Source organism: Myxocyprinus asiaticus, chromosome 24 (assembly GCF_019703515.2).
Source record: "Myxocyprinus asiaticus isolate MX2 ecotype Aquarium Trade chromosome 24, UBuf_Myxa_2, whole genome shotgun sequence".
Taxonomy (NCBI): Eukaryota; Metazoa; Chordata; class Actinopteri; order Cypriniformes; family Catostomidae; genus Myxocyprinus; species Myxocyprinus asiaticus.
In genome coordinates, this window is record NC_059367.1 from 17,886,647 (window position 1) to 17,910,472 (window position 23,826).

General features: G+C 37.1%; 2 protein-coding genes across 7 annotated transcripts in view; one reads left to right on the forward strand and one right to left on the reverse strand.

Moving 5' to 3' along the window:
* Positions 1–223: 223 nt before the first annotated feature.
* LOC127414859 (UDP-GlcNAc:betaGal beta-1,3-N-acetylglucosaminyltransferase 7-like) lies at positions 224–1,863 on the forward strand. Its single transcript, XM_051653212.1, has one exon. It carries the CDS (start codon positions 448–450, stop codon positions 1,660–1,662), a length of 1,215 nt encoding a protein of 404 aa, XP_051509172.1. The 5' UTR covers positions 224–447; the 3' UTR covers positions 1,663–1,863.
* Positions 1,864–2,756: 893 nt separating this feature from the next.
* The window catches only part of LOC127414851 (centrosomal protein of 104 kDa-like), a 30,568-nt gene continuing 9,498 nt past the window's right edge, over positions 2,757–23,826 (reverse strand). For 3 of the 6 annotated variants that reach the window (XM_051653194.1, XM_051653195.1, XM_051653197.1), the window contains 12 exons: positions 23,173–23,340; positions 21,534–21,707; positions 17,715–17,891; positions 15,601–15,801; positions 15,195–15,290; positions 15,008–15,071; positions 13,572–13,650; positions 13,097–13,205; positions 12,306–12,444; positions 11,892–11,959; positions 9,916–10,006; positions 2,757–5,656 (listed from right to left, as the gene is read on the reverse strand). In XM_051653194.1, the coding sequence (XP_051509154.1) occupies positions 5,511–5,656; positions 9,916–10,006; positions 11,892–11,959; positions 12,306–12,444; positions 13,097–13,205; positions 13,572–13,650; positions 15,008–15,071; positions 15,195–15,290; positions 15,601–15,801; positions 17,715–17,891; positions 21,534–21,707; positions 23,173–23,340 (1,512 nt within the window). In that variant the 3' untranslated portion in view covers positions 2,757–5,510. Of the gene's footprint in view, positions 5,657–7,429; positions 7,946–9,915; positions 10,007–11,891; positions 11,960–12,305; positions 12,445–13,096; positions 13,206–13,571; positions 13,651–13,976; positions 14,092–15,007; positions 15,072–15,194; positions 15,291–15,600; positions 15,802–17,714; positions 17,892–21,533; positions 21,708–23,172; positions 23,341–23,826 lie in introns of those variants that run through there. The other 3 variants (XR_007892863.1, XM_051653196.1, XM_051653198.1) reach the window with 3 other exon arrangements.

The following is a 23,826-nucleotide window of genomic DNA, read 5'->3' on the forward strand; positions in this document are numbered from 1 at the left end:
TACATTTAAAAAAAAAAAAAAAATGTTTTTTAAATTTTTTTACACTGTATAATTATAACACTGGTCACCTCACACTAGGCTTGCACAGCTGTCATGTGTAACCAGAGAGCCCGTCACAGGTTGGTGTGGGTCGAGTTCGTGAGGGTGGAGGAAAGAGGAGGGCAGACAACCGATTGTTTTAAAGGATGCCTGCCTCCTATTTCAGCAGTTCAACGATGGAACTGAAAGAGAGCAGGACTTGCAGCAATTTATAAGGCGATGACAGAGAAAACACTGTCTGACAGGAGGAAAAAGGCGCCTGAAAGTTTTCAGCCTTATCAACATTACCTTTCATGGATTATTCCCTAAACCCTATATTTCCAGAACTATTGGAATATTAATAAAAGGCGAGTTCATTCACTTTTCATGAGAAATTGACTGTCCATTCAAATTGACTGCTCAGGCGTTATGGAGATCTTCTTTCGAAAGAAAAAGAATATAAGGACTGCAGTCAGCTTGACTTTGGTGTTTGCCACTTTGCTGATGCTTCAGAAATTGATAACAGTGGATACGAACATTAGGGATCTCAAGGTCGAGTTGAAAACCAAGTTATGTGGCCCTGAATGTGAGTCATTCAAAAGAAACAGCATAAGGGCCGTTGGAGATTCAGCCCAAACGAGTGAAAGTGGCTTGGCACCAGTGACCAATCGCATGCCAACAACTTGGGACGTGCAGACTATTAACTGTACAGAAAATTCTACATTAAGAACCGAGGAGTGGTTTCGTCATCTGAACCCCCGGTTCCACCCATTTGTCCTCCACAGACACTGCAGATATTTCCCCATGCTGCTGAATCACCCAGAGAAGTGTAGCGGTGAAGTGGATGTTCTGGTCGTGGTCAAATCGGTTATTGAAGAACACGACCGGCGAGAGGCAGTGCGTAAGACGTGGGGTAAAGAACAGGTCATCGAGGGCATGAGAATCAAAACGTTATTCCTGTTAGGCACTCCATCGACTGGCAAAGATTCACGAAATTTACAGGCGCTGGTTCAATATGAAGACCGAACCTATGGGGACATACTGCAGTGGGACTTCTTGGACACCTTTTTTAACCTCACCTTGAAGGAGGTCAATTTTCTGAGGTGGTTCAACATCTACTGCAGAAAAGTCCCCTTTATCTTCAAAGGAGATGATGACGTGTTTGTCCACACAAAAAACCTCGTGGAATTAATTGGTTTTAAGATAGAGGAGAAGAAGGTGGTCAACCTCATTGTTGGAGACACCATTTTCAAAGCCAAACCCATTAGAAACCGTCAGAGTAAATATTTCATTCCCAAAGAGTTGTATGATCAACCCTATCCACCATATTTGGGTGGCGGAGGATTTCTCATGTCCTCTCAGGTGGCTCAGAGGCTTTTCGTAGTTTCTGAAAACGTGGAGCTTTATCCAATTGATGATGTGTTTTTGGGCATGTGTCTTCAGAAGTTAAATATCACCCCTGAGCTGCATCTGGGCTTTAGAACATTCGGGATCATGAAGCGCAAAGTGACTCCCTTGAACAGAGAGCCGTGCTTCTTCCGTAACCTCATTGTAGTGCACAAACTCGGGCCATTCGAGCTTCTGAAAATGTGGAAACTTGTGCAAAACGAAGACCTCAACTGTGCCAGACAAGTTGTGTTCTAAAACTCAACTCGATATGGGCATTTATAAAGAAAGAGAGAAAACTTATCTTTAATATGAACCTTTTTTTTTTTTAATTATTATTATTGAAAGCTTTTATTTTTATCCTTTCTTTTGTAACAACGTTGTGTTATGATAATGTGAACGATTGTTATGACTGCTTATATATTGTTATCCATTTTTACCAGATACAATAAATCACAAATTTACTAATGTTTCTTTTTATTATTAGACCTACATTTAAACACTTGTTGTTCTTGTTCAAAAGATGCATATGTGCCATGTTATTCTCCATAGAGAACAAATACAATCTGTACCCAGCAATTCAATTTTTGTACACTACTCAAGATGATACAATTTTTATTTTCTAAAAAAATATGTATATGCCTCTTATGCATCAAACACTAATGTCGTAACAAAAATACCCTAAAAATAATGTATATATATATATATATATATATATATATATATATATATATAGGTAGGTCTAAAGAGGATATTTGATATACGTAGTGTATAATAGCCAACACTATAGTGTAATATCCTCTCTCTTTTCATACAAACATTCAAACAAATGGGCTAATACAAATTACTGCAGTTCACAGCTCAAAATACTGAAAGTTAATTGCTGTTGGAGAGTTTGGGAAACTGAATGTCTCTAAATACCGAAAGCCATGTTAAGACTCAAGACTTATGATTAGGATAATTTGAGATGACAAATATATATATATATATATATATATATATATTTCTGACAGTCTAACCCTTTTTAAGATGGTTGTAATTTTACAAATTCAACTTTTATAGCTGCTATAACTATTCTTGATTATTTTTTATCATCAAGAATTTCCAATGGTCTATGACAGTGGTTGATGAAAAAAAATTATGCGGAAAAATAAACTATGTAGCGGAATTAATATTCAGCCTTCCATAATATTCAAAATATGTAATAACCAATAACACCTCATGATGTTTAATCAATGAGTTGGTTTGGCTTTATATTATTCTATTTCAACTAACTTTTACAAAGCGTCTATAGTAGTATAAATACATTAAAGAATGATTGCAACATACAATAAATTTATTCAATTACATTTATTAAAACACAGAACTTAGTCAAAGCAAATATTAGTTTCCATCGATTTCAATACATAGATTTGTTGGGCATGAAATCAATGTGTAGTAATAGAATTCAAAATACAAAAAATATGGGAAAAAGTATTCCTGTAAGCTTACAAATGTTACACTTAAAAATAGCAGTATAAATTAAATCAAAACTATCAAAATTAAATTTCTTGATAAGTGTCTGGTTGTCTATGTGCAGACATTTTTTTTTCTCCCCAATTTGGAATGCCCAATTCCCAATGCGCTGTAAGCCTCGTGGTGGCGTAGTGACTCACCTCAATCCAGGTGGCGAAGGACGAATCTCAGTTGCCTCCGCGTCTGAGACTGTCAATCCACGCATCTTATCACGTGGCTTGTTAAGCGCGTTACCGCGGACACCTAGCGCATGTGGAGGCTTCATGCTATTCTCCGCGGCATCCACGCACAACTCACCACGCGACCCACAGAGAGCGAGACCCACACATTATAGCGACCACGAGGAGGTTACCCCATGTGACTCTAACCTCCCTAGCAACCGGGCCAATTTGGTTGCTTAGGAGACCTGGCTGGAGTCACTCAGCACACCCTGGATTTGAACTCGTGACTCCAGGGGTGATAGTCAGCGTCAATACTCGCTGAGCTACCCAGGCCCCCTATGTGCAGACATCTTAACCTTTACATACAACACTAAAGCTGTAAACTGTGCTTTTGTGCTTCTGAGGAAAAGCAGTGCAATTCATAAGCCCACCTATCCTGTTTAGAATGCATGGAAAGCGGAGCAAATGCAAGGACAATTATTTGCTAATTGGCCACTAAATTCATAGTCCATAAAGGTAGCTCACAACCACATCCTGGAGAGCAATCAAATTTGTAATTGGTGCATTATTTTCAGTACTTCCTTGCTTACTAGCACCAGTTTACTGTGATAGACAAAAGCTCTGCTGTGCTTTTTTTAAATCTGTTATTCTATAGTTTAGATGATTTATGCCTAAAATAAATACTGATTATAGCAATCACAAAAAACAAACTCTACTCCATTAAAAAAATCCTATAATATACTACCAGTATCTTCTACAGTATATTTAATATATATTAAGACTTTTTTCAAAATTAATACCATGTGGTTACGCATCACCCATTTGTGCAAATGAATTGACATGTTTTTGCCACTTATAAAACACTTTACACTCTAAATCAATTGCTTAGTTTGACTCAAAATTGATATTGATATATAATTGATATTTAAAAATTGGACATCTTAGACCAGCAACATATCCAAACATGAGAGAAACATGTATGCAGTACATCCCTTAATCTGTTGTGTATGTTTTATGCCACAGCAGTGAAGTGTGAGCTACATACACTGCATTATGTCAGGCATGACACCAGAACACACTCTTAAAATTAAACCACTGTGACATCTCTGTACTGAGGTCACACAAAGTGTTTTAAGGTGGTTTGGTTTTTGAGTTCAATTTAACTCTATCGTTACTTAAATATTCTCATAAATTCAGAATAACTACTTGCGTTCACTCCTCATTGTACACATATACATTTAAAAGTTCATGATGGCTTATTATTAGGCACCGAATCAGCTTGCTCCACCTTTCATATTATTTCAGTCTGTCAATCTAAATGATTTGAATCTTATAAAAATAGGGATTCACTTGAAATGCAAAATATGGACTGAAGCATTCACTGAATGAATACAACTACTAATAGCAGGCTGCAGATCACACCCTGTGATTTAGAACATAACTGGAGCATAATTCACACACCAGACAAAACAGTTTACATACCAGCAACTACAAATAAGATTGAGCCCTTTCTATAGGAAAAGCCTAATGATGCTAAGAGTTATAATACTGAAGCAAATGCAAAGACCAATGAATTGTTAAGTCTATAGTGTCACCCTTGTAAATCAAACATGTTTTCTTGAGTTGGCTCTTCATTCTGCCAGCAGTGGCCTCATGTGTTGGCACTGTCTCTGTACCAGTAAGTCATGATTTTCTTGGATACACCAAGGCAGTTGTGCAACTTGAGTCTCAGCCCCCATCAAGAAAAATGACATTTTTGTACAAGCAATCATTATGTGGTGAGGACTAAAGGAAATGTAGTGCATTATCTGAATCAGAGATAATAAAATTAGACTCATATAAATAGTCTCTGTGAGCTCTGTAAATCCAAATCTATAATAGATTTTTTTGTTTGTTTTAAAAGGATACTTGACACTTTTAGCTATGGTGCTAGTGATGCTTTAAAAACCATTAAATATCAAAGTGCTACAATCACAAAATGTTCACATAAAATACACACGCTCACATACTAAACAAAACAAGTTTAAAACAAGATACTAGAATTTTAAAACAGATTACAAAAGAAAAGGTAAACACAGAGCAGAGTACCTGCTCATAAACCTGTTTCTCTGGTCAAGAATCTCATTGTTCATAAATTATCAACAAACATTTTAGATTTTCCAAGCTTCCTACATATATTCTGTTACATTTAGTTATGGGTAAATTTTATATCAGGTGTCTCCCATAACAGCTTGTGCTCAGAATAATGATGCTGACAGTTAATCGTGTAATGTAGGAACATTTCTAAACCAGTACAGAATAAGTGCAATAATTTATGTTATACCCGGCAACCCCTGATATGAAGTAGATTCACATTTTTGCTGTGAAACAGTCATAAGAGGTTTATTCCACTAAAGTTAGCATGTAGTCCCTGTGCTATGCCTGTTGTAGTCAGTGGGTAGAGATCTTGCCTGGGGGAATTTTGGTGCCTCTGTTGGAAGCAGGAGCAGGGATGCGACTGCCTCTCCCCTGCCCTCGAGCCTTAGACTCGGAAATCACCATTGTTGTCTTCGCTACAGCTGTGCTGACTATCTTTCCTGAGGCCAGAGAATATGAGAAACCCAAACACACAAACATTTATAAGAAGTAAATTAGTTGTTGTCGATAAACATGGATTGTCATGTAGAGTCTGCTTTTGCAGTGCAGGTCAAATCCACAGGGTGTTTGTTTTGGGGCAGTACAGGTTTTGATGAGGCAGTGTGGGGATGATGGGACATTGTGGTACACTAGAGGATGTGTAGTGCAGAGGTATGTCTAGGGATGTTAAAAGTAGTGGTCGACCGATAAATTGCCATGGCCGAGAAATCAGCCGATATTTTGTACTTCTATATTTTCAGCATTGGTAGATACATTTTCCTGTTTGGAAGATTAGTTTATTAAAGGAATAGTTCACCCAAAAATGAAAATTTGCTGATAATTTACTCACCCTCAGGCCATCCAAGATGTATCAGAGTTTATTTCTTCATCAGAACAGAATTTAAGACTTTTAGGATTTCATTTCAGGCCTCCTCCTCTAAACAATGCAAGCGAATGTCCTCCATTTTTTGACGGTCCAAAATGCATATTTAGGGTGCATCCAAAATAATCCACACGACTCCAGTCGACAAATAAAGTTCTTCTGAACCCAAACGATTGATTATTTTGAGAAACAAAACAATACTTATATACTTTTAACAACAAACGTTCGCTTCATGAGAGGGATGACATAAGCTCGTTGGTAAGGTCACGCGTCACATGGAGGAGTCAGGAAGCGCGTCATTGTTTACAAGAGAAACTTGTGCCGTTCACAAACCAAAACAGTCCAAAACAATTTCAAAACAATATTAAAAAAAAAAAATACAATAAAAACAAACATTTCCAAATAATAATAATAAAAAAAATTAAACAATGACGCGCTTCCTGACTCCTCCTCAACGTGAAGCGTGACCTTACCAACGAGCTTACATCATCCCTCTCATGAGCGCACGTCAGAGAGATGTAAGGAAGCGAACATTTGTGTTAAAAAGTATATAAGTAATGTTTTGTTTCTAAAAATTGAGTCGTGTGGATTATTTTGATGCACCCTAAATATGCATTTTGGACCGTCAAAAAATGGAGTACATTCAATTGCATTGTTTAAATGAGGAGGCCTGAAATGAAATCCTAAAAAACTTAAATTCTGTTTTGAAGAAGAAAGAAACTCCGATACATCTTGGATGGCCTGAGGGTGAGTAAATTATCAATATATTTTCATTTTTGGGTGAACAATTCCTTTAAGCTGCGACGGCACCGAGAATCACCAGCTTGTATGTGAGGAAACTGTCTGAGACATGTAAATGACCATACACAGTTTGTTTTGTTGTCATCTTGTGCAATCGTGTTACCACAATACTAGAACAGTGTGCGACAGTCTCATTTAAACGGTTTGCATATCGGAGCCGCAACAGACGTGTATGAGTGAATGATGTTTAAAGTGCTCAGGTCTTTCACTGTCTCTCTCTCTTCTCAACAGTTCCTTGTAACTGTTAACTGTAATAAAAAGGCAAATATCAATAATATACTGATCAGCCACAACATTAAAACCACTGACAGGTGAAGTGAATAACATCGATTATCTTGTTACAATGGCACCTGTCAAGGGGTGGGATATATTAGGCAGCAAGTGAACAGTCAGTTCTTGAATTTCATGTGTTGGAAGCAGGAAAAATGGGCAAGCGTAAGGATCTGAGCGACTTGTGAGCCAAATTGTGATGGCTAGGCAACTGGGTCAGAGCATCTCCAAAACAGCAGGTCTTGTGGGGTGTTCCCAGTATGCAGTGGTAAGTACCTACCAAAAGTGGTCCAAGGAAGGACAACTGGTGAACGGGTCATGGGCGCCCAAGGCTCACTGATGTACGTGGGGAGCGAAGGCTAGCCCGTCTGGTCCGATCCCACAGAAGAGCTATTGTAGCACAAATTGCTGAAAAACGTAATGCTGGCCATGATAGAAAGGTGTCAGAACACACAGTGCATTGCAGCTTGCTGTGTATGGGGCTGCGTAGCCACAGACCGGTCAGAGTGCCCATGCTGACCCCTGTCCACCGCTGAAAGCACATAAAATATGCGTTGTTTACCTGGGTTAGAGATGGCAGCAGGATACACCATGGCAAGAAGGCAGGCTGGTGGAGGCAGTGTGATGCTCTGGGCAATGGTCTGCTGGGAAACTTTGGGTCCTGGCATTTATGTGGATGTTACTTTGACACGTACCACCTACCAAAAGATTGTTGCAGACCACGTACACCCCTTCATGGCAACAGTATTCCCTGATGGCAGTGGCCTCTTTCAGCAGGATAATGCGCCCTGCCACACTGCAAAAAATGTTCAGGAAAGGTTTGAGGAACATGACAAAGAGTTAAAGGTGGTGCCTCCAAATTCCCCAGATCTCAATCTGATTGAGCATCTATGGGATGTGCTGGACCAACAAGTCCGATCCATGGAGGCCCCACCTCGCAACTTACAGGACTTAGAGGATCTGCTGCTAACATCTCGGTGCCAGATACCACAAGACACCTTCAGAGGTCTTGTGGAGTCCATGCCTCGAAGGGTCAGAGTTGTTTTGGCGGCAAGAGGGGGACCTACATGATATAAGGTTTTAATGTTGTGGCTGATCGATGTGTATCATCTGCAAATATGCAGATTTCTCATTTAAACAGATTTCATTCACAAACCTCACAAAACTTGCACAACTTTCGTTTTCTTCCTGTTAAGTGCTCATACATAATCCACTTAAGTGTGTTTTATAAAAGCCTGGATCAAAACAGTGCACTCTGACTCACAAATGTTGTGCGACGGTCAGTCCGTAACACTCCAGGCAGGTGATCTGGGCTGAGTCAGCTGGAAGCAATCAGTAGATTGCTGCTCTCGCTGTATCCGCACAAAAGCGATAGAGCAACTTCAAATTAAAAGTGTTTCAAGTGTGCAATAAGTAAATCTCATATTCACTGTGCAATGTATGTACTGTACATTAATTATTTTGTCTTTTTGTGAGAAAATGCAATTGCTAATGCACCAAACAAGTCGTTATTGCTTTACTATTGTGTGCAGTGTTGTTATTTCCTTCTTAATAAAGTATTACATTTTCTTAGTTCAAACAATTACTAAAATAGGAAGACTAAACAGAAACCAGGAAAAAAACTGCTTTCTTCCATCTTACTTTTTTAAAGATTTAAAAAAAAATTTTGTTATAAAGTTTTATCAAAAAACAAATTGTGAAAGTTTGAGTAAAAAAAAAAAAAAAAACTAAATTAATTTTTTAGAAAATCTATGTGTAATTTATGCACTATTATATCAAACTGTGTGATATATCGGCATTAAACCCTGCTCTATGGATATTGGCATTGGGCATTAAAAAAATATTTTGGTCAACCTCTAGTCAAAAGTACTTTGGTACCAAGTTGGTGCTAAAATAATTTTTTTTACGATAGTCTTTCTGCAGTATTGGTAGTCTGGCTGTTAGGTAGCTCACATGCATATTTGCCAAACAGATGTGCTGCTGTCCAGACTGATCTCACTTAGAAATCGGTGACAGTAGGTAAAAAGTTCTTTAGCTAAAAATCGGTCTGTGCTTACCAAAATTTGAAGCACTGCCCTAGAGGCCAAAGCTTTGTGTTGTTGAATGTTTGGGCACGTGTGAGCTCCAATTTCGGGGTGAAATGTCCACAGAATGGTGCCAAAAGCAAGTTGTAAAGCGAGTTGTTTTTAGTTGTAAATGTCATGATACAGTGCACAGTAATACATATTGTATTAAACATATGCCCTAACCCAAACCCCAACCCTAAACCTAACCGCCATTAGTGTACCATTGTTTTCTATCATTGAACACATATTGGAGCCGCTGCTCTGCTTCTGTCGGCAGCTCCTAGCTACGACTCACAAGGATGCTCAAAATTCTGCCACGCCACTGAACGTCACTACCATAGATTTCGATTAAATTACATTAAGTTCTACTCAAATTGTTAGCAAATTACATACACTATATTATTGATTGAGCCTAGGCTAGAAGATACATTGTGTATATTTTTCAGTAACAAGCATCTCTTTGTTGTTTGACAGGTTGAATAAAGCCTTGGCTACATATAGGCTGCATCCGAAAGCTTAGGCAACAAGTCAGTTAATAGCTTAAAAGACAGTGTTTTTGAATAAATGGAACAGTTGGGATTATGTGGGACAATGCAGGGGCAGTGTGGATCATTAGGGGCGTTATGGGGCAAAGTGGGGCTTGTAGGGGACAGTGTGGGATTGTAAAGGTCTCATTGAGCTGAGAGAGATGTATGATCACCTTGTGTGTGTGTGAGAGTGCTCTGCTGTACCACTCTCCTACGTGAGTTCTGTTTACAACCCTCTGCTCCCATGAGGTGAGACTTCCAACCCTGCACACACAAGACATGCACTGTTACACTGCTATATGAGGAACATGTGTGTGCGTACGTGTGAGAGAGAGGTGGCCACACTCACTTTAATACTAGAGTAAATCATTTACAGTATCGTTGTAGGACTTGTTTGCAACCTTGATTTGTCATACATGCTACATTTTATATCAGTAGTGTTAGGAAGGGTTAGTATATACATAAACCTTGTGTAATATCAGCTCTTCCCCTATTAAACTTAATGAACTTGGGAAACTTCATGTGAGTTTGTAGTGTATCTGGTGAAGTCTTCCTTTTTTGTCACAGCAGGCTGTGAAATCAACATCCTTTAACCAATAACATAATGTTAGGTACTTACAATTTTCTAGCCATTTTAAAAGAGTTAATACTGCACTGAATATCTGTTAGAAGTCAAGAATAACCAATACACTCCCTGCCTAATCTAAAAATAAAACCAAACATATTGTTAATAAAAACCATGAATTACTGCATTTCCAGCACAGTAATTTGTATCTATTTTGGCATAACATAATGTCCTCAGAATTATTTTATATGAAACAGATCAGTTGCTTCCATGAAAATTAGATGTGTTAAAGACTTTTAAAAATACTTAATATAACTGCATGTATCCTGCTACGTAATAGTTTGTTAAATGTCAGTACTGAATTCCTTTAAAATACTGATCATCGTTAAACACTGTTCAGTGTATCTGAACCAGTTTGCCCTTATTTTTCTTTTGTATAGTAGGGCTGGGCGATATGACGTAATCGGATATCGACGATGTCTTACAAAGGTCCCGATGCCGATTGCAAACTGATGATGATCGACAATATCGTGAAATGGCAAAACCATGGATCTGGGAAGTTGCCAAATATATTAAACAGTGGCCAGGATGTGAAACTAGCACCCGCCACCCGCAAAATGCGACGAGGCTGAATCCAGTTTGCAAGTTTCTCGTCCAAATGTATTTCATGTGTGTGTAATTTTGCTCATCTACCCACAACAGCCGGATGACCTGCAAGACGTCTCAGAGTGACACATGACAAGAAATGCTGTTAGTCAAAAAGATATGCGCTTGAAGAAACAAGTCAATGCTTGTGTCTGATTCACTGTTTGTTCAGTCTAGTGGAACAAGTGCATGTGAAGAATTTTCACTCTTTTTTTTCTCTTTCATTCATCTGAAAACTGTTTACAAGAATAATGTCGTCTGTGAGAATGCTGCAAATTATCTCGGGAGGTGCTGCAAGTTTAGTTCACGTTATTTCCACTCGGTTAGCATGCATTGTAAAATGCAACTCTGCAGGTTCAGTAATATATATCTTTGTATTAAAGAAACAAAGACGAAAGTGATTAAATCATAAAGTAATACAAGACATGTTCACCTTGAACCTAAAATTAAGTTCTATTTTCTTTTCTTTAGGCAGCATTAACTGTATTACCAAAACACAGTACAAACACAAATTCGATAAGAACACACATTTGGCAGCATTATTTTGGGAACACAAGGGAATTTATTAGGCTTGTTTATTATGATTATTATTGTTGTCTTTTATAATTGTCTTTAGTTCTTAATCTGTAGGCTATTAGTAATTTTCCACCTGGTGTCATTGATGGATGCTTGCGTGATGGCAAATGGAGCCGCTGGAGACCGTAAATGTTTGGATTTGGGGAGGTGGTTAAATACGATTTTTTTATCACACTGTTATTTTATTGCTTTTTTCATTTAGTTTAAAGTGCAATTTGAATTTGGAAATGTCTTTTATGTTTTTCGTGTTGCAATAAATTAATTACATTTTTAAAGCAAAAAGGGTTCATTTATGAGCACAGTTTAAAAACAATAGAAAGACCCTGCCATGATAGAAAAACAAATGTGTGTGTGTGTTCTCACCTCCTCTCCTGAGGCAAGGTTTTCATGGCAAAGAGGACAGTGATTACAGTTTTCTCCAGAAGCTGGTGCTGATGAAAAATACAACAAAAAAACCTCCATCACCAGGAAACAAAACTCTACTTTTAACATTTCCCACAGGAAAAATGCAGCCCATCCAGAAATACGGCATTTATGAAGATAACACAGGACACTGATCTAACAAATAATACATCAGCAGCATAATCTGACCGTGTAAAATTTTTGTTTGATAAATCAGATTAAGGTTACAAGAGTGGCTGTAACTCTCTCAGCATTTTATGAATGAGTGTGATACATCTGTAATAGCACTGAGAGTGAATTCTTGATGATCAAGCTTGATAAAATAAAGCAAAAAAACAAAAAAACAACAACTGTGTGACCACAGAAAGGACTCACGATTGCAAGCCGTGCTCTGAGCATGCTCAGTTAACTTGTCTTGAGGGAGGGCTTCAGAGCAGAGAGGACACTGGGTAAAATCTGCCCTCCGCTCACACTCTGTTAGCAAGTGTTCTGTCAGACTAGCAATTTCCACGACCTATAGAGTATAAACACACACACATACACACACAGATGTACTAACAAAGAGAAAACTATGAAGAGTGACGAGGAGGTCAACCAAATTAATTATTAGTTAATATTTAAATTAAGTTCAATTAACATACAGGCTTTAAACTCTCTGTGAGTATAAAATAAGGCAATGTGTTAGAGGGAGTTCTGTTAGTGTGTGTGTGTTTGACAGAGAGAAACGGTGTGTATGTAGAGTGGGGTTCAAAAGTCTGAGTCCACACTGACAATCTGGGATTAAAATAAACAAAGTTATAGGATTTTGAAAAATTCAAACAAAGAAATATTTTATTATCTATTTCTAGGTCACTAATCAAATAAGCAAATTGTGACACTGACCATTTTAACACCTTTGTAGAAAAGGTCAGATTTTTTTGCTTCCACAGAAGCACACAAATTCTGTCATTAAAGCAAAAAACGGGGACATACCAAATACCAAGTAGAAATTCGGAAATTCATGTTAATTTTTCAATGCAACTTTTTACTCAGATTGTTATGCTGGTAGTATAATTTATAATGGAAAAATGTTATTAAATTAGATATTTAGATATAATTAGAAACTAGAAGCATTTTCATAACCCCACTTTGTGTGTGTGTGTGTGTGTGTGTGTGTGTGTGTATACCTGTCTACACCGAAGGCAGCGCTGCAGCATTGGACAATGTTTCCAGTAGTGCAGGTCAAGTCCATCCTCCGTAAACGACTCATCTCTCTCCCCACAGAAAATACATAGACTGCAACACAAAACACAACCAGCATCATCTGATTTTTTTATTTCCCACTCAACAGTCTAAAGAATGTATTTACACTCTTTCCCAACACATCAGACAAACTGCTTAAATGAGGCCCCATTAGCACTGTTCATTACAGTATCACTGCCCAGAAGTCTGGGTGAGATCTGATCAAATTTATAACAGCTTCACACACAGCGACATTTGCAGTTACAATAAATGGTTGGACTCTTGGTAAATAGACATTCCACTGACTTCACTGACTGGAAGCACACAATGATGGTAAGTCAGCCATGTCTACCAGGAAGACTGTGAGAATTACAGACTGCTCAGGTAAGAATCTAGAGAGATAAAGAGATAAGAGCTTACTTGTCTAAGTAATTAGCCGCAGCTTGTTGGCTGCCTTTCACATCAGCAGAGACAGACTGGGTTCCCTTTTTAACACCTGCTGAAACAGAGAGGAACATGGTGTTTAATGTGTGTTTATGATGCATAAACAGGTCACGTTAAGCACATTCAAGCAAGGTCCAAAACTAACCTGGAATTTGGCTTTAGCAAATAAATAAACCCTTATCAAAATAAATAAAAAGATACTGACCACATTTTAGGAAATGCTAAATAAATTAATGCTGTGTAAATCAAAGTAAGAATGATAGTATGTCAATGAACCTTTTTTCTTCCCTGACATAATCAAATTCAAGAGTTACAAACTGTCTTCTAAAGAAAAGGCAAGTGACATCACAAGTATTTTAACTTTTACATTTTAAAATTTACCATCAAACATTTTGATATGAAGCCATGTTTTTTGATGGGTCTTAACGTTTTTTGGCAGGTGCCATTTCACAGAGAGACTTGCAAGGGTATGATGCTGTGAACACAAAGATCTGCACTGTGTGTGGCAAAAATACATAAAAAAAAAAAGGCTAAATTATTCATTGTCATAAGGAGAAAACACATATTTTAGAGGAATAGCTCACCCAAATCTGAAAATTATCTTAACATTTACTTCCAATTTTGTCTTCTGAAGCGATCTTATCGGTTTTGGGTGAAAAAGACCTAAATATAAAAAAATTTCACTACACATCTCCTTAGCAATCACAATTTTAAGCTCAATTACACTACCTAGCACCATTTAGCGCTCTGTGCATGCGTCACGCACTAAGAAGTGCAATCGAGCTTGAAATCGTGATCATGCCTAGAAACTGCAATGTCAAGATGTACAGTAAAAAGTTTGTTGTATTATGGTCTGTTCTCACCTAAACCGATTGGAATGCTTCAGAAGACATTGATTTAACCACTGGAGTCTTACGGATTACCTTTATGAAGCCTCTGTGCTTTTCGGAGCTTCAAAATTTTGGTCACCATTCACTTGCATTGTATGGACCTAGAGAGCTGAGACATTCTTCTAAAAACTTTTTTTTTTTCTTTTTTTCGTTTGAGTAAATGATGAGATAATTTTTTATTTTTGTGTGAACTATTGCTTTAAGGAAATATTACAAAATACAGTTTCATGGACAGTAAAAAACATTATACCTAATAAATGTTCTGATTTCACCCATCATTGGCAGATGTAGCAAAAAGGTCATTAACGTATATCAATTACTAGTATTAATAATACTCAGTAAAAATGGGGGTCCTGCTCACCCCTTTGGGAAAGGGGGTTGATGTTATCTGTATGATTCCACCATTTGTTACTGATGTATTGAGACTCTTAATCTGTCACAAAAACACAGTTACGATGTACATGATCCAGACAAACATGTACACGCACGCACGCACGCACACACACACACACACACACACACCTGATTTAGTCGCCTTTTCAGCTTTTTTCTCAGGTACTTTCCAGGCATTTTCCTTCCCTTTATCCTAAAACAAAGACTTACATCATTAATGAACTCTGCCATTCACATTAACTCTGCCAACACCATGTTATAATATGTTTGGCTACATCTGTTCTCTCATTGTGTTTGTGTGAAAACTCAAACCTACACTGATCTCCTTCAGTACTGCAAGCTGCTCCTGTAAGCTCCTGATTTCCTCTTTCTCTTGTTCACCTTTTTCCTGTTCTGCTCCCTTTTTTGGCTTCTGGAGAATGTGAGTAAGAGAGTGAATTGTGGAACAGTACAGTCATGTTGGCTGTTCACTCATACCCTTTATGTCATCCTGACTGGCATGGCGTCATTACAGCCAATGAAAGATCTAGGACTGGTAACAGTGGTTCTGTTAATCAATGGCCTCTCCAAAGTTTTCATTCACTACGTTTTAAACTGATGATTTTTAAAGTGATATTCCAACATTCTTTAAGCCGATGCAAAAAAAAAAAAAAAAGAAAAAAAGTTCCAAACATTTAGATTATAACACGCAAGTCTGACTAAGCTCTCCAAACTGGTTTTACCTGTGTGTCAATGGTATTTCCATCCAACTTTGAAAGAGAGTCAAAGAGGTTCTTGTAGAGGATGTTTTTACATGTGCTGGTGTCATTGGGTGGCAGATAATGTAGAACCGCTTTACCATGAAGATGGTACATGGCCTGGACAACTCGCACCGAGAGTAATCGCACTGAGGCAGCGTTGTGCTCCAACCCAACTGTCAAAAACTAAAAAAAAATAAATAAACAAACATATTTAATTAATAATCTATATCCCAGTATTCTATAATAATACTATCTAGTGATTTTAAAATAGATGTGACAAGATAAAAAATAAAAAAACTATTAGAGCAAGAAAATAAGATAAAAAGTGAATTTTGAAATGTAAAAAAAAAAAAACTACAATTCCCTCTATTTGCTGTTTGATGTGAGAAAAAGGCTGTATATAAACTCTAGTCAGTATAAATATTTTTTTTCAAATGTCTCTCACATTCTTGCTTTTTCTCTCCCTCTCCATACACAGATCCTATTCATGTTCCCCCAGGCTCTGGATCCTCTCTCATTTTAATTACAGGAAACCCAGTCGCCTCTATGCTGTGCCCTGAAGCCCATTTCATCTCCCAAGAAACCACAGCAGGCAGAAGACATTTAGCAGCCATCGCTGTGTGTAACCTACAGCAACCATTTTGCGAGAAATCACCATTCAAGAGAGCAAAACTAAAAGAAAGGCCCATTTGCTACTGTAGCAAAAATGTCTTTTAAAGGACTAGTTCAACCAGAAATTCAAATTATGTCAACATTTACTCACTCTAATGTCACTCCAAACATAAAATGAAAGAAAAAAAAAAACCTTACAAGACACATCATGCCAGATTTGAATATTTCTGTCCTTTTTGGACATTGTCACTATATGCTTTCATTGTACGGAAAAGCTGCGTGGATCTTCAAAATTCCTGCTTTCATGTTCCATGGAACAAAATAAATACTAGTTTGGAATGACATGAGGGTGAGTAAATGAAGACAAAATTTTCATTTTTTGGTGAACAAAACCTTAAATATCCTGTCCATACGATTTATTTTCCAGCAATCTTTTTCCAGATATAGAATCGTAACCCAGCTTTTCAAAAGTTTCAGAAATGTAAAAGTAACTAAACACACACAGCTGTTGCATTACCATGTGGAGGAATAAATTAGACTCATGAAACCCAGTTGTGACGAACTAAACTAAACCATCCAAGCTTAGATAAAAACCAGTAGATGCTGTTGTCTTAATGCATCAAAGCCCAATAGGAAAGCAGAGACAAACCTCACATTTCAGTTCATTGTGAAATTTGACAGTCTCTGTTGTAGTAGGGCTGATGGTTTGTCCTGCAAACATTCTTCAAGCTGCACAGATGCCAAAAGAAAAACTAAATAAAAAGAGCAAACTCTGTCTGAGACCCTGAAAGGAATTAGGAATGAACAGCTTTCTGCAATTGAAGTAGCAGTGCTGGGACAGAGAAGAAAAGAGAATGCTTGGATAATTTTTATAAACTGTACCATGGATATGTAACTCTGTGAAACTCTTTGACTTTGTGGCTTTGAGTTGGCAGCCCAACCAGCCCTTGTGCCACCTTTAAGTAACTAATGGTAACAGACGTTACACAGCATCGACAAGAGCCACTCTGTCATACAAAGGCTGCCTTGTTTTAGTCTAATGAATCCCTCAGAAATCTTAATGATAGCTGTGAGAAAGAAATTAAACTTCAGACCCTGTCAGATGATATTTTGGCCAAACAGATTCTTCATGAATTTCAAATCTCAGATATTTTGTGTGTGGTCTTAAAGGCTCAAGTACATTCTAGGTTAGCACATACAGTACATCCAACTACAAACCGCAGATTTCTGCTAAATAGTCATGGCAAAAACGGGCAGCTAATGCTATTCGGTGTCTTGCCTCAGATTGCAACAATCAATGCGAATCATGTGGTTATATAAATCTTACCAGCCATTTCCAATCCTTTAGGCTACTGTATCTTAAAGCTTTAGCTTAAAGACTCCAAACCTTCTTTAAACATCAAGCTTTCTGCTTGACTGAGCAGAGTGGGTTGACACCCATTCTGGGTGAGATCATCTCAAAGAGATGAGAAGTTGGTCAGTACCCGCATGACGTTGTCGAGTGTGAAGCCAGAGTCTTTGGTGCCCAGCTGTTCTAGAAGCTTTTCCAGCAGTTCCAGTCTGCTAAGAGCCAGCCTAATAGGTAGATTGCTTTGTATGGGTCTGACAATTTCCAAAGGCACATTTTGCAGAGATCTCACCTCATTAAATAAAGCCATTTCCTGCAACAACAAAAAAAAGAAAATAAATAAGATTAAATATACTGTGAATTTGTTGGATGAGCGAAATCCATTTCCATAAAGAAAGTTTGTAGGTGGGACATATCCAAGGGCTCATCCCCTTTAAAAAAAATAAAATAAAAACTAATAGGCTTTAGTTTCATAATAGTCAACTCATGAACCATGATTTGCTACTTTCTAGTCAGTTAAAAATGTATCGGAAGAGGGACATACTCGTTCTAGAGAGTATTTGATTGGACATCTGTTTATTGCAAGCCAAGTCATTAATTTCATTGGTCTGTTTTCACAGAAGAGAATGACTGTAAATTTGAAATGTGTATCTCCTAAAAGTGTCAGCTTTTAGTACACTAGCATATAGATGACCTCAAAGGTAAACACAGATTGACAAAAGACACAAAACTCTAATATTCCTTTTATCGGATCTTTAAAACATACTTAAAACAACAACAATGCCCTAGGCACAAACAACTCTACAACCTAGCTTTAAAAACCAGGGACTAAAAACATTCCAAGGATTGAAACCGAAAACAAACTAACATTTTTGCAGAATATAACCGAAAACGGGAACGAAGGTTTATTACAGAATTACACCACTTCCTGTTGCCCAAAAAATTAGGCTTCTCTCATTTTAGTTGAACATGATTCTGAAGGAAACTGCTGCATCACACAAGATTTGATGCTGCCGGGTTCTGAATGAGAAGCAGATCTGTAATTAAAACAAATAAAATAATGAAATATGTATTAAATAATAATGACATGTTTAATATTAATGATATTTGTAAAATTAAGAACACATATATTGAAAAAGACATTATTTTATATAGGCTACTGTATACTTTGCATATGATTTCTATGCTGATAATTCCCAAATAAGGAAAAAAAAAATTATCAGCACTTATTTTGGTCAAGGCAAGTCCCTTATTTTGAGTGTGTTTTTCCAGACCGGGTCCATTTTTTTTCTTGAGAGATGTGGTAACCATTCTTTAATTTCTTTCTAACCAGTTACCAACTGGAATGGAGGCAGCGGAACGCTGGAACCGGAAAGCAAAAAAAACCTTTCTGCTCAGAACAAGCCGAAATTAAAACCTTTTGTTTTTAGTCCATGTTTAAAACACAAAACCAGCTTTTAAATTTACAAGAGACATCCTTGTTTGAAACTGCCGCTTTAGTTTACAAGGTACGTCAGTACTATGTGTGAAGCCAGAGTTGATCCTTGCCCTCCCCCACGATGCTGACAAAGTAACAGACTTCCCATTAACAACCAACACCTCTGGAAAGCTTGTGTGGAACAAACATTTTTTAACAGGAAAACTTTGAGAATTATGGAAAAGTGGCCATCATTAAGATTTATTATTTATTATCATTTTGGACCATAGATTTTTGCAGCCTGCACCCAATAAAATACCAAGCAAGTCATGAAGAGACAAAGTATTTATTGTGGTCATATTAGAATAATTTTTAATGTTGCCAGGTGAAGAAAGCACCTTTGTCCGTAAATTGTAAAAGGATTAGTCAAAAAAAATACAAAACCACTTTAATAAATTTTTTTCTACTTAAAAACCTTTTTTAATAGGATCCTAAGAAAGTGATAAAAAAAATGTCATCCTTTTTATCAACAAAACCTTCCAATGTAAACTAAAAAGTGTGGAACATACATGTGAGATTTACAGATACCTCATTATCACATAATACACTGGAATGTGTACCCTGCTGATCTTAATAGTGAACAATAAATTATCAGACAGCCTACTATATGTGATACAGATTATGAAATAATTCAGCATTGCCTCACATGATCACAGGGTTTTGTTCCTGAACAACAAGTCTATCAACCTCATTGGCAGCATTTTCATTGTTTGACAGAGCACAAGTGGGCCAACATTCTACAGGCAACTAGTTTAAAGGAATGTTCCAGAATTAAAAAAAGTTAAGCTCAATCAACAGCTTTGCTGAAGTAATGTTGATTACCACAAAAAATCATTTTGACTCATCCCTCCTTTTCTTTAAACAAAAAGCAGAAATCAAGGTTACAGTGAGGCACTTACAATGGCAGTGAATATGGGCCAAATTGTGTAGTTTAAAAGGCAGAAATGTGAAGCTTATAATTTTTTTAAAGCACTTACATTAATTCTTACATTAAAACTTATTATGAGCTTTAAAGTTGTTTATATTGCCCTTTTAGGGTTTCGCAACGAAGTTGTAATATTGGATATAACTTGACAAAGACAAAGGTTAGAATGTGATTTTATCACACTAAAATCATATTAACGTCTTCAGGCTTTACTTTTGAAACAGTCAGTATTTTAATATTTATGGACTGGCCCCATTGAGCTTAATTTGTATTGAACCTGGAATATTCCTTACATGCAACCTGGCAAAAAGATTGTAAACTGTGATTTTGAAAAACAGGTTTTATGTGTATATACTGTATAATCTATAAACCTGTTGGCAGCTATACACTAATTCCACAATACTATACATTTAAACCTTACCATGTTGATAGTGAGGTTGTTATACCATGATAATACATAAGCCACTGTGAAAGCATGTAATGAGGAAACAGTCATTATCATTTTTGGCGTTGTCAGAACAGGTATGTTTATGAAATTTTATCTGATAAATAAGACTGAAATGAGGACATCTGACATAACAATTACTGTAAAAGAGAAATTTCAGGCATGCTTTTCATACTTGAGTGCATGTCTATGGGCTTCCCACACATTTAAAGTACCTTCAGACAGTCTTCAATCCCGACTGTTGGTAAAGATTCTCAGATATTCAGGTCATCATAGGATGCCTTTGAAGTAGAGCTGTTTTAGTAAACTGAACTTGTTGAAATTGTCACTCATTCCAAGTGGCCTGATTGACAGTAGTATATAGGTGACTCTTCAATTACAGGAACAATTTATTTGTGGTATTTACATGTACATTTTTCAATTTATTTGGAAAGTACAGTATGTGTACAATTTGTAATTTTTTGTAACAAAGACTCACTGTGCCCAATATTGTGGTCATTGCCATCACACCAAGCATTTTAGAAAACAATTGATATTTCCCACAAAAATAAATTAAGTTGGATATCATGGATATTGATAGGCGAATGTACAGGTCATGCTGATTAATCAGCCGATATTTGGCTATTTTGCAATTATCCTTCCATTTTGCAGTTTTCCTGACTGATTAACAGAAGCGTTAACATTCTCTTGTGTCAGTTCCAAAATCGAAAACTGATAGATTTGTCAATGGATAGTCAACACTTTTTTGTTTTCAAAGTTTTTTTCTATTCAAGTTAATGCAAATTTGAGTAAATACTGCATAATATAAGTGTTTGTTTCAAAAATCCACACTATCACGCATTACTCCAAAATCCACTTGTGATTGATCAAGGTCATGATCAGACTCTTATTCCAGGATAAATGTTTAAACATAGATGAAAAATAGTTTAAATGGGTTTCATTTTTCATAATTTCAAGTACTGTAGTACATAGTGACCCTAATTGAAGAATCACCCACATATTTCAACAGCCTACAGGGTTTGTTGATGCCATCGGGTGTTCAGTCTACAGCTGTGTATTCCTACACTTTTTAGAAAAAGTCTTTCAGGACAGAAAAGCCTGTACTGACCTGTATGAAGGTGATGGCCAGTGTTCTAAGTCTCAGGGCAGAGTCTCCAGTCCTGGAGAGCAGATTATTCCAGGTCTGTTCCACACAGTGACTGATCTCAGATCTGCCCAGCTGATGGCCAGGAATAAACTCACTCAGAATCATCCGAAGCAGCTTAAGGGATGCCTGAAACACCTGAGACAGGACACAGAGACCATAAACAAATTTATATATACAGTATATATATATATATATATATATATATATATATATATTATATATAAATATATAAAACACATTCAAATACAGTACATATTTTTTATGTCACATGCTGTGATTTATTTAATCAAGTTTCCCATTTATATAACTATTAGTTTCAATAAGAGGATTCATTTCCTCTTATGATTTTTTTTATTTTTTATGAGTTGTGTTGGCATATGAGAGTTGGGTCCATCGTGCTTATGATCTTTTATTTATTTATTTATTTCAAATAAGAACCTCTGTTTACCCATTACAAATTATTATCTAACCAAAGAAATGTGAATGAATTTTCAAACAAAATAATTTAAAATAAATATTGCCTCTTTACTAAAGTATCGTATGTGGCAATTTTTCCAATTTTAAGCTGTAATAACCGGACAAAACCTGCAACACATGGTGCTCGATCGCCAAGTGGTCAGCTAAAACACACAGTTAAATGCTGTGCTGTGTTTGTTTAACTAAATAACATTGGGGAGAATTTGGTCTCTGGAATGTATCCAGGAGTGAGCACATTGCTCAGACTCACAGAACAAACATTTAAAAGAGTTTATGGATGCAACGCTGAGGCCAGAGACTTTCACTGTGTGATTAATCTGAAGAGTGACAACACAATAAAGAAACAGCTGTCACGTCATGACCACAAACATGGATGCCCTTTAAGGAAGCCTGAGGGGCAGAAACAGATCGACAGCAAAGCATTATTAAGATTTACTGAGCTTTATTGTGGTTATGTAAGAGTTCATTATGTTGTTAAACATAATTCACTTTTGAAGTCTATGCAGTCAATATTATGCATACACTCTAGTCACTAATTATACATAATATCCCAAGTACTTTGGTGTTAGGACAGGAGTCACTATAATAATTAAGAGTTATGTCATTAACAGTAAGATTCATTTTTAAAAGAGAACTCAATGCATTGCCCTTTTTAAACTAAACTCTAAACTAGACCTTGGACAGTACACAAGTGTTTTACTGTGCAGCAAATGATGAATAATCATCATTCTACAGACCCTCTTGTGTCTAATTCAGGAAGCCCACTGTTAAAAAAAAAAGTCAGCCCTCTCACAATTTCCCTCGAACCTATGACTGAGTTCACTCGTGGGAGAGATAAGCCAGGCTTTATCCTTCATTTGTAGCTGTATCACTTCTACAGATAAACCACAATACTAGACAGAACATGACACCTGCTAAACACTCAAAACTATCAGCCCCACTGATGGTGCCGTTCTGTCTTTGGCCTGAAATGAAACTGAAAAGAAGGGAACATGAGAGAAATTAGAAGGAGAGGGAGAGGAGAAAAAAAAAAAAAAAAAAAAACTGACAGAGAGAGAGAGAAGGGGACGATAAAGACAGAAAAAGAGACTGGGTTAAAATGATTCTGTAAGAGATCTCATACAGATGAAACTTTATCAGTGAGAGCTTTCTTGCAGAGGAACACAGCTGCTCGCGTCATGCTCCGCAGTTCTGCTTTTGGGGTTCCGGGTGAAACCTCCAACAGTTTCTTGTAGACTCCCAGCAAGGCGTCCTCCCTGTAGGTCCATGTTTTTGAATAGGCACCTGCCACCTTAAAGAGAAAGAGGAACTGAAATATAGGATCACATTCCAAAAACAGCACACAAACTGTATACAACAGCTGACCTTTTGACCTTTATCGTGCAGAGTTTGCCCAGGGCTGCGAGACCATAAACAACAGTTATAGATGGTGATCTCGGGGAGGTGTTAAACACTTACAGCAAATTTTATATAATTCCAAACTAGGTTTTCTGGACCTTTTGGCCTAAATGGGTCAACTTGGGAAAAATCCTTGCTCTTTTGAAATAAAAGACTAATTCACTAAGAATGAATTGCGCCCTGTAAATTTGTACGTGCCTTCTCGGTTGGTTTAGTGCCTGATTCACTAAAGGATTTATGCAGATCATGCAACAGCACAAACGCGGCCACAAAATTGCTGATGAACGTAATTTGCATTCGCAATTCTGATCTTGCAGGCCGATTCTGCATAATATATAGCGGTGGATGCAGCAGACCACCGTTATCTAAAACACTTTGG